Raw genomic sequence first — 16047 nt, forward strand, 5'->3', positions numbered from 1 at the left:
CAGCATTGTATTGTCTTCCGGTTCTGTTGTGGATCTTGGAGCGACATGAGTGTGAGTCATTAATGACATCATTTTCATTTTTGGGTCAAATACTGAGTAGTATTTATTAACTACATGTACTTTCTATAGGGTTAGGGTTGTTGGATTAGGGTTTGGTTGAGGGTTAGTTGCATGTAATTATTCATAATTTACAGTTATTACTACTATGGTAAGTATATGTAACATATGTAACAAGGATATTGTAAAATAAAGTGTTATCAACACACATTTGTCTCTTCAGTGAACACCAATAACAAATAATCAATAAGTGGTAAAAAAAAACATAAATCTGTGTCAGCTTTTTGTTTTAATTTAATTGTCTTAATAGCATTAAAACATGCCTGGCCTTTGTTTCTAATGTTCCTTTAAATAAATAACATGTATGTGTGTGTGTGTGTATATATATATATATATATATATATATGAATCTGATGCATTGAATATAAAAATAATGAAAGGAAAGGATTACAAGACGTCAGGTGAAGATATCTGTGAAAAAAGTTTAAGTATTACAACGCATTTATAATAAAGATGTAGAAATGTGTTTTTTCTGTATCCTCTGGCTCCAGACGACCACCCTCATCACCCATAATGCAATAATATTTCACATTTTTACAGTATTTTTGATCACTGAGCAGAAGATTCTTCTTTCAAAAACATGAAAAACATGTTTCTAGTGTTCCTTTAAAACTCTACATCTTTATTAAGATGCTTAATTTATTAAAGCTAAAGTTGTAGAAATGCAAACGAGTGTTTTTTGTGTATCCTCTGGCTCCAGACGACCACCCTCATCACCCATAATGCAATAATATTTCACATTTTTACAGTATTTTTGATCACTGAGCAGAAGAGACTTCTTTAAAAAACATGAAAAACATGTTTCTAGTGTTCCTTTAAAACTCTACATCTTTATTAAGATGCTTAATTTATTAAAGCTAAAGTTGTAGAAATGCAAACGAGTGTTTTTTGTGTATCCTCTGGCTCCAGACGACCACCCTCATCACCCATAATGCAATAATATTTCACATTTTTACAGTATTTTTGATCACTGAGCAGAAGATTCTTCTTTCAAAAACATGAAAAACATGTTTCTAGTGTTCCTTTAAAACTCTACATCTTTTTTATGATGCTTAATTTATTAAAGTTAAATTTTTTTAATGAAAACGAGTGTTTTTTCTGTATCCTCTCTTCCAGATGATCACCCTCATCGCCCATAATGCAATAATATTTCACATTTTTACAGTATTTTTGATCACTGAGCAGAAGAGACTTCTTTCAAAAACATGTTTCTAGTGTTCCTTTAAAACTCTACATCTTTATTAAGATGCTTAATTTATTAAAGTTAAATTTTTAAATGAAAACGAGTGTTTTTTTTCTGTATCCTCTCTTCCAGACCGCCACCCTCGTCAGCCATAATGCAATAATATTTCAAATTTTTTTACAGTATTTTTGATCACTGAGCAGAAGAGACTTCTTTAAAAAACATGAAAAACATGTTTCTAGTGTTCCTTTAAAACTCTACATCTTTTTTATGATGCTTAATTTATTAAAGCTAAAATTTTCTAAATGCAAACGAGTGTTTTTCTGTATACTATCCTCTCTTCCAGACGACCACCCTCGTCGGCCATAATGCAATAATATTTCACATTTTTACAGTATTTTTTATCACTGAGCAGAAGAGACTTCTTTCAAAAACATGAAAAACATGTTTCTAGTGTTCCTTTAAAACTCTTCATCTTTATTATGATGCTTAATTTATTAAAGCTAAAGTTGTAGAAATGAAAACGAGTGTTTTTTGTGTGTCCTCTGGCTCCAGACGACCACCCTCATCGGCCTCCTGAAGACGGCGCGACTCCTACGGCTGGTGCGAGTGGCTCGTAAACTGGACCGCTACTCTGAGTACGGGGCGGCCGTGCTGTTCCTGCTCATGTGCACCTTCGCTCTGATCGCTCATTGGCTGGCCTGCATCTGGTACGCCATCGGGAACGTGGAGCAGAACCGCTCCATCGGCTGGCTTCACGCGCTCGGCGTTCATCTGGGCAAACAGCACAACATCAGCATCCCGAGGTCAGGGCCGAGCATCAAGGATAAATACGTGACCGCGTTATACTTCACCTTCAGCAGCTTGACCAGCGTGGGCTTCGGGAACGTGTCGCCGAACACCAACTCCGAGAAGATCTTCTCCATCTGCGTCATGCTCATAGGATGTGAGTTTCATTTAGTGATGCAGGATATATCGGCCGTCATATCGGTATCGGTATCGGCCGATATATGTTCAGTTTTAATGTTATCGTTATCAGCCCGATAAGAAAATACATTTTAAATTGTGACATTATTTTCATGGCAAATTATAAATTCCATATTTTATTTTTTTTGTTTTTTTGTGGTACATTACTGTTTTACATTACATAATTACATATAGGGATGCATGATATATCGGCCGTCATATCGGTATCGGTCTGATACATGTTCATTTTTAATGTTATCGTTATCGGCCCAATAAGAAAATTAGGCTGATATATTAAAGTTAATATATAATCTATTATTTCCTTCAGGTGAGACACTTCAAATGCGCACTGTTCAACATGATGGTTTTGAATTGCTTGAAATATGATTGAGGTCACTTCAAAATAAAAATACAGTTCAGTGCAAAATGTTCGGTCATATAACTACATAAAATTATAATGAGAATAATGGCTTTTAATTGTGAGACTTTTTTTTGTAATCAGGCTCTCAAAAATTATATATAAAAAATTGTATTTCAATTTATCTGCCAAAATATCGGTTATCGGCTTTCAAATATAAAAAAATATCGGTTATCGGTATCGGCCAAAATATTCTCCGGATCTCTGTTATGATCAGTGACAATAAACGTAGATATTGAGGACATGGTCATCATAATAGAGGTGTATTCAAGTCTTTGTGTGTATAAATTGCCATTTTAAATGTTTTGATTAACGTAATAGATCCTGAGAACACAAATCAAGCATAATAGACTCATTAAAGCAGGTCTAAGTTTTGACCTTCATCCTAAATATTCTCGCCGCTCTGATTAAACCTTCATTACAGATGTGCTTGTTTGTTCTGTAGGCTGTATCTCTAATAGAGCTCTTTTAGTGTGCACTATATGATCAAACCTCATCATGCTGATGAAACATCCTCCCTTTTTAATTTTCCGTTAACAAATCAACCTGATAGCTCATTTTTGAAGGTCTTGATCACAGCAATTAATGATAAATTGCCAATTTAATATCTCTGCCGCACATACATCAGACCACAGTGACCGTGAAGTAATTTCCGTTTTTATGGCCGGTTCCAGCACTTATCATCGGAGCTGCAGAATTACATTTTGTTAGAGGGCAAAAGGACAAAATCAACATGACTTCTTTGATCCGAGACAAGATTTTTCATTGAATTAATTAGCTTCTTCAAAGCTGAAGTCACCAGACTGTAGTGATCAGGCTCAATATTCACTGAACCACTACAAATGGACTCATTTGATCAATTATATTTATTTCTTCTGTGATTTTACTGTTTCTATTGGATTTGTTTCTTTCTTTAGTGTGTTAGAATAAATCTCAAGGAATCAGGTCCAGGTGTTATTCAACCCCATCATATTTTATTTTATTTTACTTATTAGATTTAATTTTACATCGTGACATTATTTCCATGACAAATTCTAATTTCCGTATTTTATGTCATTTTAATTCTTGGTATTTTTAAGTTTTTTTTTATTTCTCCTATTTTTAATGGTGGTTCTCATTGCAGCAATTTGATACTGTTTTGCATTACAACTAGGGATGCAAGATATATATCGGCCTATATATGGGCCACCATATCAGTATCGGCCGATATATGTTCATTTTTAATGTTATCGTTATCGGCCTGATAAGAAAATTTGGCCAATATATTTATTTACATATATAAATAATTTAATATACATTTAAAAAAATACAAATAAATGGAAAATACAGTTAATTGCAAAAATGTTCTTCATATATTGTAGGCTACATAAAATTATCATGAGAATAATGGCTTTTAATGGTTTTTATCGGCCGATATATCGGTTATCGGCTTTCAAATATAAAGAATTATCGGTTATCGTATCGGCCAAAATTTTCATATCAGTGCATTACACTGTTGCATTACAAATTATGTAATACAATGTTTTTACCTATTAAAATCAGCACAAAGTAAATAGAGTTCAAGCAATACCATTGAGATGTACAAATACTCCACAGAATAAATAATAAAACATTGTTAGTTTTATTTATTTATTTATTTATTGCATTTTATAGTAATGAGAATTGATATTTTATGTTAAAAATTAGCTTAATTATCATGAAAATAATGTCACAATGCACATAATCTTAGTAAAATGGATGTAAAGGTCAGATCTCCAGCGCACTATGATTCACAAAATCAGCAAAAACAGCAACAAAGAAGGAGCTAAATCTGTTTTCTTATTTCTTTCTTTTGTTGTAGTGGTGAAATATGACTCAGATGTGCTGTTTTGACAGGCTTTTTGAGATTACCATCATTCGATAATTCCTGAGAGTTAATTCAACAAAGAGAAGAGGAGGATATAGTGTATTCTGCGGCGTTTGAGCTTCAGTCGCTGCTTCTTTGTTGCTATTTTTGCTGCTTTTGTAGTGTGATTCACAGTGCTGCCCACCTGCAGTGAGTTCAGTCCGTGCTCACCGCGGTAACACAGCCGACAGGAGTGAGGATCGAGGTCAGGTGATGATGAACACACACAGAAATCTGTTAGGCTCGTTCTGAAGCACTTGAGATTTGTATACACTGAAAAATATATGGTGTTTTCAATCAGAAATTGCTTGTAAATTTAACGTCAAAAATCCGCGTCAGAAATTTTCGCGCGTTAAAAATAAATACGACCTCATGTTGTGTCAATCACGCCTCCGAAACATTCGTCCCTCATTAACAAATTCAGATCGGGTTCGATTTTCTGCGTTTTTCGCATCCGCATTTTTCGCAATTTTGACAATTCTGTAGCCTGGCTCCGCCCTCCTACGTACTTCCGCTCAATTTTCATTTTCCTTCAGTACTACCAGAGATTGTCTAATAAGAGGAGAACTCCCACTCTCAGTAAACTTCCGGCTCCTGAACTGGTTGCGGTTCCACTCCGGCTCCACATGGGGGCGCTCACAGGACGAGTGCAGAATGAATGGAGGTCTATGGAGATATACCCCTCAAAATACACTTTTCTCAGGATACAATTTTTTGTCTAGTAATTTGAATGTTGTATTCGAAACGAGAGGCAAAGAAATTACACATTGTTGGGTGTTAGATTCACTTATTTGCTTTAAAAAGGCTTTTAAAATGTCAATGACGTCATACACATCGTACGACCAGAGACCTGCTTTACGGCAATCCTTCAGTCACTTCGGTGCGTTCGCGCTCTGCACTTTCTGTTCTCTCGAGACAGCCGACACACGCGTGCTAGAAGAGTTTTTGTAAAACTAAAGTTCATTGAGAGGTCCCGCTTCGGATGCCATCAAGCGGTGTCTCTGGTCGTAATCAGTCCTTCCCTGACCAATCAGCGTTCATTAGCAGAATGCTGGCGTGTTATAGGCAACAACAACTCAACCTGTAAGAAATGGAAAGGACATAAGTACTCATTCATTCAACTTTCGACCTATAACCCATGTTGAACTTGCAAAACCTACAATCAAATCTGAGATTTCTCAACGGCAATCGGGTGAAAGAGACATTTAGCTGTCTGGCTCCATAGACTCCCATTCATTCTGCACTCGGGCGATTGCCCCCAGTGGAACTCTGGTGGAACTACAACCACAATTCGGTACAATCGGACTTAATAGGGAGTGGCCAGGCTCTCCGTAGACGGGCTTTGGTACTACGTCTGGGTTTGTGGTATATTCGTGAGCGAACAGAGGGAGTGGCTGAGAACGATGACGTTGATGTCGAGCGCTAGTTTGAGTCGTCATACGTCACGACCAAACGTTAGCGATGGGTCATGGCAGATCCAGAGTGGCTCTGGGCAGATCCAATAGTTTTAAACTTCAACAGAGTACCCGCCTACAAGGAAGTTAACGCTTGTCAATGGAGCGAGGCCAGACTCTCTGTACAAATGAGATGTACGAGAGTCTGGTAGGACCAGGCTAACCATTCAGAGCCACCGAATACGCAAAAACGCATAAGGAAATTTCGGACTCAGTGTGCAAGGACCTTTAATCACTAAGAAAAAGTGTAGGTGCTTCTTGTTTTAACCATGTGTTCCTGTTCCCGTTCAGCGCTCATGTACGCCAGTATCTTCGGGAACGTGTCGGCCATCATCCAGCGGCTGTACTCGGGAACGGCTCGGTATCACACACAGATGCTGCGGGTGCGAGAGTTCATCCGCTTCCATCAGATTCCCAACCCACTGCGCCAGAGACTGGAGGAGTACTTCCAACATGCCTGGTCCTACACCAACGGCATCGACATGAACGCCGTGAGTTTACCCGCTCCCTTACACTGACAGACCAACATGCACCACATTTAAAACAGGCCCTATTCAGTCTATTCACTCTTCAGTGTGTGATGTTTGAGCATGAACACGTTCTCCTCTATATGAGTGTCAGTGTTTCTGAACTCCTGAAACGCCTCCATTGTAGTCTTGAGTTTCTTCCGGGAACGAACACGTCACACGCAGAATAAAGGGGCGGGGCCTGGTTGAGTTAGTTAGTAGTGTGTTAAACTGGAGGTTATGGAAAGGGGCGGGGCATTCCCCAAACACACTCGAAGCGCTCGACCAATCACAACACACTGCTCCAGCCGACCAATCAGAGCACAGTGTGCTTTTCAGAAGGAGGGGCTTCATAGAGACAGGAAGTAAACAGAGCGTTACTGACAGACTGGGAAGAGAGGAGCCGCAACAATGGAGAATATGAGGAGAATAATCAACATTCAAGCAGGAAAACCTGTGGAAGCTTGTTTCCGCGGCAGAATAAAACATTTTTAAAAGATAATTGCGACTTTTTATCTCACAATTGCAAGTTTACATCTATCTATTCTGAAGTCAGAATTGCGTGTTATAAAGACACATTTGCGTGATATAAAGTCAGAATTGCAAGATATAAAGTCAGAATTACGTGATATAAACTTTATATCTCGTGCAATTATGACTTTATATCACGCAATTATGACTTTATAACTCGCAATTATGACTTTATATCTCGCAATTATGACTTTATATCTCGCAATTGTGACTTTATAACTCTTAATTGTGACTTAATATCTCGCAATTATGACTTTATATCTCGCAATTATGACTTTATATCTCGCAATTGTGACTTTATAACTCGTAATTGTGACTTTATATCTCGCAATTGTGACTTTATAACTCGTAATTGTGACTTTATATCTCGCAATTATGACTTTATATCACGCAATTATGACTTTATATCTCGCAATTATGACTTTATATCTCGCAATTATGACTATATCTCGCAATTATGACTTTATAACTCGCAATTATGACTTTATATCTCACAATTCTGACTTTATAACTCGCAATTATGACTTTATATCTCGCAATTATGACTTTATATCTCGCAATTATGACTTTATATCTCGCAATTATGACTTTATATCTCGCAATTGTGACTTTATAACTCGTAATTGTGACTTTATATCTCGCAATTATGACTTTATATCACGCAATTATGACTTTATATCTCGCAATTCTGACTTTATATCTCGCAATTATGACTTTATATCTCGCAATTGTGATGTTATATCTCGCAATTATGACTTTATATCTCGCAATTATGACTTTATATCTCGCAATTATGACTTTATATCTCGCAATTGTGACTTTATATCACGCAATTATGACTTTATATCACGCAATTATGACTTTATATCTCGCAATTCTGACTTTATAACTCGCAATTATGACTTTATATCTCACAATTATGACTTTATATCTCGCAATTATGACTTTATATCTCGCAATTATGACTTTATATCTCACAATTGTGACTTTATAACTCGTAATTGTGACTTTATATCTCGCAATTATGACTTTATATCACGCAATTATGACTTTATATCTCACAATTATGACTTTATATCTCGTAATTGTGACTTTATATCTCGCAATTATGACTTTATATCTCGCAATTATGACTATATCTCGCAATTATGACTTTATAACTCGCAATTCTGACTTTATATCTCGCAATTCTGACTTTATAACTCGTAATTGTGACTTTATAACTCGTAATTGTGACTTTATATCTCGCAATTATGACTTTATATCTCGCAATTATGACTTTATATCACGCAATTATGACTTTATAACTCGCAATTCTGACTTTATATCTCGCAATTCTGACTTTATAACTCGCAATTATGACTTTATATCTCACAATTATGACTTTATATCTCGCAATTATGACTTTATATCTCACAATTGTGACTTTATAACTCGTAATTGTGACTTTATATCTCGCAATTATGACTTTATATCACGCAATTATGACTTTATATCTCACAATTATGACTTTATATCTCGTAAATTGTGACTTTATATCTCGCAATTATGACTTTATATCTCGCAATTATGACTTTATATCTCGCAATTCTGACTTTATAACTCGCAATTCTGACTTTATATCTCGCAATTCTGACTTTATAACTCGCAATTATGACTTTATATCTCGCAATTATGACTTTATATCTCGCAATTATGACTTTATATCTCGCAATTGTGACTTTATAACTCGTAATTGTGACTTTATATCTCGCAATTATGACTTTATATCACGCAATTATGACTTTATATCTCGCAATTTTGACTTTATATCTCGCAATTATGACTTTTATATCTCGCAATTGTGATTTTATATCTCGCAATTATGACTTTATAACTCGCAATTCTGACTTTATATCTCGCAATTCTGACTTTATATCTCGCAATTCTGACTTTATATCTCGCAATTCGGACTTTATATCTCGCAATTATGACTTTATAACTCGCAATTATGACTTTATATCTCGCAATTGTGATTTTATATCTCGCAATTATGACTTTATATCTTGCAATTATGACTTTATAACTCGCAATTCTGACTTTATATCTCGCAATTATGACTTTATAACTCGCAATTCTGACTTTATATCTCGCAATTATGACTTTATAACTAGCAATTATGACTTTATATCTCGCAATTATGACTTTATATCTCGCAATTATGACTTTAAAACTCTCAATTATGAATTTATATCTCGCAATTGTGACTTTACAACTCGCAATTCTGACTTTATATCTCGCAATTCTGACTTTATAACTCGCAATTATGACTTTATATCTCGCAATTATGACTTTATAACTAGCGATTATGACTTTATAACTCGTAATTATGACTTTATATCTCTCGATTATGACTTTATATCTCGCAATTATGACTTTATATCTCGCAATTATGACTTTATAACTCGCAATTATGACTTTATATCTCGCAATTATGACTTTATATCTCGCAATTATGACTTTATAACTCGCAATTATGACTTTATATCTCGCAATTGTGACTTTATAACTCGCAATTATGACTTTATTTCTCGCAATTGTGACTTTATAACTCGTAATTGTGACTTTATATCTCGCAATTATGACTTTATCTCGCAATTATGACTTTATATCTCGTAATTGTGAGATAAGTCAGAATTGTGAGATAAAAAGGCGCAATTACCTTTTTTTTTTTTTTTATTCTGTGGCGGAAACAAGCTTCCATAAAAGCCTGTTCTAGTAGAGCACAAACACAACATCAATACTTTGAGAAAGGGCATAATAAAGTGTGAGTTGTGAGCTGGATTACATGAATATAGTACATTATCCATAATGAGTTAATTTAGCAGCTGTCCTCGCCAGCATGTCCTCTACTATTACCAGCCGAAAAACCCAGAGTTTAACGAGATTACGCACTCAAGTAAAGAAAACAAACGAGCGTCCACCTCGGCCTATGAGCTCTTCTCATTAAGAGCAGTGGAGCGTTCTGATTGGACAGTCAGAGTGGTGGTGATTGCTGTACTGCTGGGTAATATTTCCTTTTTTTAATTGATTTTGTTTCTTTACAAGCTACTAAAACTAAATCATTCAGCTCTGAGATGAATCGCAACATTAAAAACATTGATTTGAAGCCAAAAACATTCTTGAAAATCAACAAAAAGTAAGAATTTGTGTATATGAGACTGCAGATCCCATTAAGCTTTGAAAATGACATAATCAAGGTCAAGCTTGGGGTCTGTAATATTTTTTTTATTATAAATGCTGTTCTTTCTATTAAAGAATCCTGAAAAATAAATGATATCGCCATTTCCACAAAAATATTAACTGTTTTCAACACTGATAATAATCATACATGTTTTTTTGATCATTAGATCATCATATTAGAGTGATTTCTGAAGGATCATGTGACACTGAAGACTGGAGTAATGATGCTGAAAATAAATGACACTTTACTGTATATTCACATAGAAAACAGCTTTTTTAAATACTAATAATATTTCACAATATTACTGTTTTTATTGTGTTTTATTAAATGAATGCAGCCTTGATGAGCAGTTATACAGATATTTCAAATTGTAGACAAATCTATCTATCTGTCTGTCTGTCTGTCTGTCTGTCTGTCTGTCTGTCTGTCTGTCTGTCTGTCTATCTATCTGTCTGTCTGTTTTATTTTATTTATTTATTTTTTTGTTTATTTAACAGGGACAATACACTAAGCATTGTTACACATAGACAACCGATGCTGTGTACATAGAGCATATAGCATAAAGCTAGTTTGCGTCCCGCGTCCCTGGTTAGGCTTTTACATAAAATCAAAACATCCAAAAAACAAAACAAAAAAACAAACAAACAATCATCACAAGAAACAAAACAAATACAAATACACACATGTATACATGTGTGCACATGTTGTACCCAAACAAATCAACAATGACATATTGACATACCTAAACACATCAACTTCATAAAAATAACGTAACTAATCTAAAAAAAATAAAAATAACCTCAATGTTCACATCGCTGTATAGATTTCAGTAAGGGTGTCACGATTTCGATATTAAATCGAAATCGATCGAAATTAATTCAATGGTATCGAAATCGAAATAAAAAATGGTATCGTCGATACTGCCACGCCCCATGTCGCGTCCGTGATGGAAAGTTCGGATCGTTTTACAGACTCTATTGTTCAATCTCGTTCATCAAAATTAACTAAACTTTTTTTCTAGTCATTTCAGGGGCTTTAAATGTTATACTATTAACATGCAAATTCCCCGAACATTAAGAAGATGTACATCATGAATGCAGTGAAAAATAATTTACACTACATGGACACTACACTACAATAATTACTTTACCTTCCGAGTCTTTTGTTCATTTGTCGCGTGACAGAGGCAATGAACAGATCGTTTATGATGAATGACTCATTCATGATGAACGACTCATCACGGTGCGGAAAACAAAACACCTGTTGAAAGGCTGCGAGTCCTCTAACTGACACAACATGGCAACTGCAGATATCGAAGACCCATCAACGGAACTTGAACACCCTCCTGCTTCTCTGAAGTCGCCGGTGTGGAGGTATTTTGGATTTGCAGTGCGGTATGTTGACAACGTTCGCGTTGTCGACAAAAAAGCCACAGTTTGCAAGCTCTGCTATGTGCGTGTACCATATTCGTCCACTGGCAAACACGACTAACATGGCTGCGCATCTCCGCAGACAGCACAAAAATATAGATTTGTCGGTCAAACCAACAACTGTACAAACTACTCTCCCGTCTTCATTTGGAATTAAATTTCCAAGTAACTCAACTCGTGCAAATGCAATTACAAGCGCCTTAGGAGTATTCATCGCTGCAGATATGCGACCTTATTCGGTGGTGGAAAACTCCGGATTTAGGCATTTAATTAGCGTGCTAGAACCGCGCTACGAAATCCCAAGTAGAACGCATTTCACAACTACGGTGATACCCTCATTGTACAACAATGTAAAGGAGAAAGTTATTGAAGGTCTGAGAAGTGCACATTTAGTGGCCTTGTCTACAGATTGCTGGACCTCCAGAGCAACACAGAGCTTCATGACTGTCACAGCACATTATATTAATGAACATAAATGTCATCGTCTGAGAAGACTGCAGTTACAAAAGCAAAGTAACCTGCCATTTAGTTTCTCTTAAGTTTCCAATTGATTTAATAAAGTTATTGTTACATTTATGATGTTACTTGTTTTTGTTATATTTTAAATTTGGCAATGGTGTAGTGTACATTGTGAACAAATTTATATTGCATAATGCATAAACGTGTAGTCTAAAAATTGCATAGCAATCTGCGCTTTAATTTTTTTTTTTTTAAATCGAGAATCGAATCGAATCGTGACCTTGGAATCGAAAACTTAATCGAATCGAGGATTTGGAGAATCGTGACACCCCTAGATTTCAGCCATTGTTTCAGCTTTGTACAGAAAACCGTAAGTTCTGGTTGCAACTTTAGATTCACCGGCATGGTGTTCCATAGATGTCCACCTTTCACTGAAAAGGATGATTGACCCATTGCAGTTCTGCATCTCCGTACTCTACAATTCCCACTTACTACCCCTCTAGTCTTTACCCCATCACTGTCTGTCTGTCTATCTATCTATCTATCTATCTATCTATCTATCTATCTATCTATCTATCTATCTATCTATCTATCTATCTATCTATCTATCTATCTATCTATCTATGTCTCTGTCTGTCTGTCTGTCTATCTATCTATCTATCTATCTATCTATCTATCTATCTGTCTATCTGTCTATCTGTCTATCTATCTATCTGTCTATCTATCTATCTATCTATCTATCTATCTATCTATCTATCTATCTGTCTGTCTGTCTGTCTGTCTGTCTGTCTGTCTGTCTGTCTGTCTGTCTGTCTATCTATCTATCTATCTATCTATCTATCTATCTGTCTGTCTGTCTGTCTGTCTGTCTGTCTGTCTGTCTGTCTGTCTGTCTGTCTGTCTGTCTGTCTGTCTGTCTGTCTGTCTGTCTGTCTGTCTGTCTGTCTGTCTGTCTGTCTGTCTGTCTATCTATCTATCTATCTATCTATCTGTCTATCTGTCTGTCTGTCTATCTATCTATCTATCTATCTGTCTATCTGTCTGTCTATCTATCTATCTATCTATCTATCTATCTATCTATCTATCTATCTATCTGTCTATCTGTCTGTCTGTCTGTCTGTCTGTCTATCTATCATTTGTTGTTGATTTCTCATATTTTGGTCTAATTCTCACACAAACCAGTTGTTTGACAGTAGATTTGTACTGACATTCTTCTGGATGTTTTCCAGCTTGTAAGAGTTGTCTGCTGTGTGTGTTCAGGTGCTGAAGGGTTTCCCGGAGTGTCTACAGGCCGACATCTGCCTCCACCTGAACCGGACGCTCCTGCAGAACTGTAAAGCGTTCAAGGGCTCCAGTAAAGGGTGTCTGCGGGCGCTGGCCATGAAGTTTAAGACCACACACGCTCCTCCGGGAGACACACTGGTGCACGCCGGGGACGTCCTGACCGCGCTGTACTTCATCTCTCGCGGGTCCATCGAGATCTTACGTGGAGATGTGGTCGTGGCCATCTTAGGTGAAAATACAGCATTACACAGTAAAAATAACTTAAACAGACAATCAGCGTATACTGTACATTCCCCCTGTTTAGAAGTCAACATGATCTCAAAATGGACCATATGCTTAAGTCAAGTCTCCTTCATTTATACAGCGCTTTTAACAATATAGAGTTTCACAGCAGCTTTACAGTGATAACAGGAGATTACAGTAACAGAGAGTGTTTAGGCTTTACAGCAGCTCTAGAATAAAGTTATTGTCCAGATAAGGTTAGTTTTGATTGATTCACTTCCGTTGCAAAGATCATTAGTTATTAACTTAGCGGCCGCTAACACGACACCGCTCTAACAGAAAACCTTAACGCGCTCCGGCTGCTCATCCGCACATCAACAGTGTTTGGAGCTCGAGAACGCAAGCCTTGAAAATTTGTGAGAAAAAAAAGAAGGAGGAACTAGAGTATGTTTTCCATTTAAGCCATGCTAGATGTATATCCTGTTCGCTAGAGTTCTTACTAGATCAAGAAAATATGATCATATAACACCGATTCTATCATCACTTCATTGGTTACCTATAAAGTTCCGTATTAATTACAAGGTCTTGCTTTTGACCTATAAAGCTCTGAATGGTTTAGCTCCAGTCTATTTAACGGATCTTCTATCGCCCTACAATCCATCGCGCTCTTTAAGATCACTAAATTCGAGGCTTCTGGTCATTCCTAGGATATCCAGATCCACCAAAGGAGCATTTTCACATTTAGCTCCGAAGCTCTGGAATAGCCTTCCTGATATTGTTCGTTGCTCAGACTCGTTCTCCCAGTTTAAAACTAGACTAAAGACGCATCTATTTAGCCAGGCATTCATATAAAATTTTTAATCTTACAGTTAATGTAAATAAACGCCAGAGGAGAACTGGCCCCGACTGAGCCTGGGTTCTCCCAAGGTTTTTTTTTCTCCATTGGGTCATCTGATGGAGTTTTAGGACACCATCGGGTCACTTAATGGAGTTTTTCGGTTCCTTGCCACTGTTGCCTTTGGCTTGCTCATTTGGGGATATTCAAATTAAATGACCCATCATACCACTGATCAGCTCTACCAAACTTGGATGTCTTTTCCAGTAATAAACAAAGACTGTTAAGTTGTTTTGATTGACACTGTGAAGCAGCTTTGATACAATCTGTATTGTGAAAAGCGCTATATAAATATATTTGACTTGACTTGACTGTAAATGCGACACCGTTTCAACGATAGGTTCAGTTTGACAGATTCTGTTTGTCCTCTAGTGCCACCTACAGGACATCATCTGTAACACTGCATTTACACAGTTACAGTTTCTCTCAGTTACCTGCGTACATTTCTCAGATCAGAATTGAAATCCTCAAAACGACCTGTTCAATCTTCACATCATCAGTCACTCGTGCGTCAAAAAAGCAGTTTCTCATTTCTTTGAATAAGTTGCAAATGCTTTGGTACATCCATGCAAATGATTATGTACAAGTCTCTGCTGTTTCCTACATTATCAGTTGCTTATGTCATGTTGATCAAAATGTATTATAATGGGTCTCTGTTGAATAGTCCCAAACCACAACATTTAGGCATTCGTTCATAGCAGAAGTCTTTACATGCAAAATGGTTGAACAAGTTGTCATAATCAAGCATATTTCTATACATTTCCATTAGACTTTTTTTCTAAATCTGTCCCATTCACATTTTTTTTTCTTTGTGCGATGCAGTGCTGTCTTTCCTTTCTGTATCGCAATGACATGGTCTGACAACAAATTACAGTACAAACAGTAAAAGCGTAAATGTGAGTCTCTTGCAATCAAACTCCCACATACACTAAGGTGTGTAACCTACAATTTACAATAATTGTCATCAAAGCTTTATCCATAGTTTACATCAGAACATCTCCAGAGTACACTGTTATATTGACAACATGACTGAGCAGTTTAACTGTCGTATCCGTACACAACGACACAAGCACTTGTAATTCTGATGCACTGACATGTTCACTGACACAGATATTTACTTTTGAGAGATGAACTAAGGATTGTGAGCAAGAGACACTTTTGCAGGTGTTTTGCTATTTGTTCAAATTGTTTTGAGAAATGCACTTACTGTTTTATAAATGTCGAGAATGATTCGATAAATGTACCAAAGCGACTGAGAAAAACTGTAAATGCGACACCGTTTCAACGATAGGTTCAGTTTGACAGATTCTGTTTGTCCTCTAGTGCCACCTACAGGACATCATCTGTGACACTGCATTTACACAGTTACAGGAATAATTCATGCAAAAGTCGTTTACTCACCCTCATGACTTTCCTGTGTCACCTTTTCTTCTGTGGAAAACAGGAGCAGATGTTTAGCAGAATGTCACTGCTG

General features: G+C 36.5%; 1 protein-coding gene across 3 annotated transcripts in view; it reads left to right on the forward strand.

Annotated features, from left to right (window-relative positions):
- kcnh2b (potassium voltage-gated channel, subfamily H (eag-related), member 2b) overlaps positions 1-16047 on the forward strand; it is a 77899-nt gene that overhangs the window by 48863 nt on the left and 12989 nt on the right. For all 3 annotated transcript variants that reach the window (XM_056263615.1, XM_056263613.1, XM_056263614.1), the window contains exons 3-5: positions 1856-2246; positions 6315-6514; positions 13433-13685. In XM_056263615.1, the coding sequence (XP_056119590.1) occupies positions 1856-2246; positions 6315-6514; positions 13433-13685 (844 nt within the window). The remainder of the gene's footprint in view (positions 1-1855; positions 2247-6314; positions 6515-13432; positions 13686-16047) is intronic.

This window comes from Rhinichthys klamathensis, unplaced genomic scaffold (assembly GCF_029890125.1).
Source record: "Rhinichthys klamathensis goyatoka isolate OS25496 unplaced genomic scaffold, OSU_Roscu_1.1 h1tg000209l_1, whole genome shotgun sequence".
Lineage (NCBI taxonomy): Eukaryota > Metazoa > Chordata > Actinopteri > Cypriniformes > Leuciscidae > Rhinichthys > Rhinichthys klamathensis.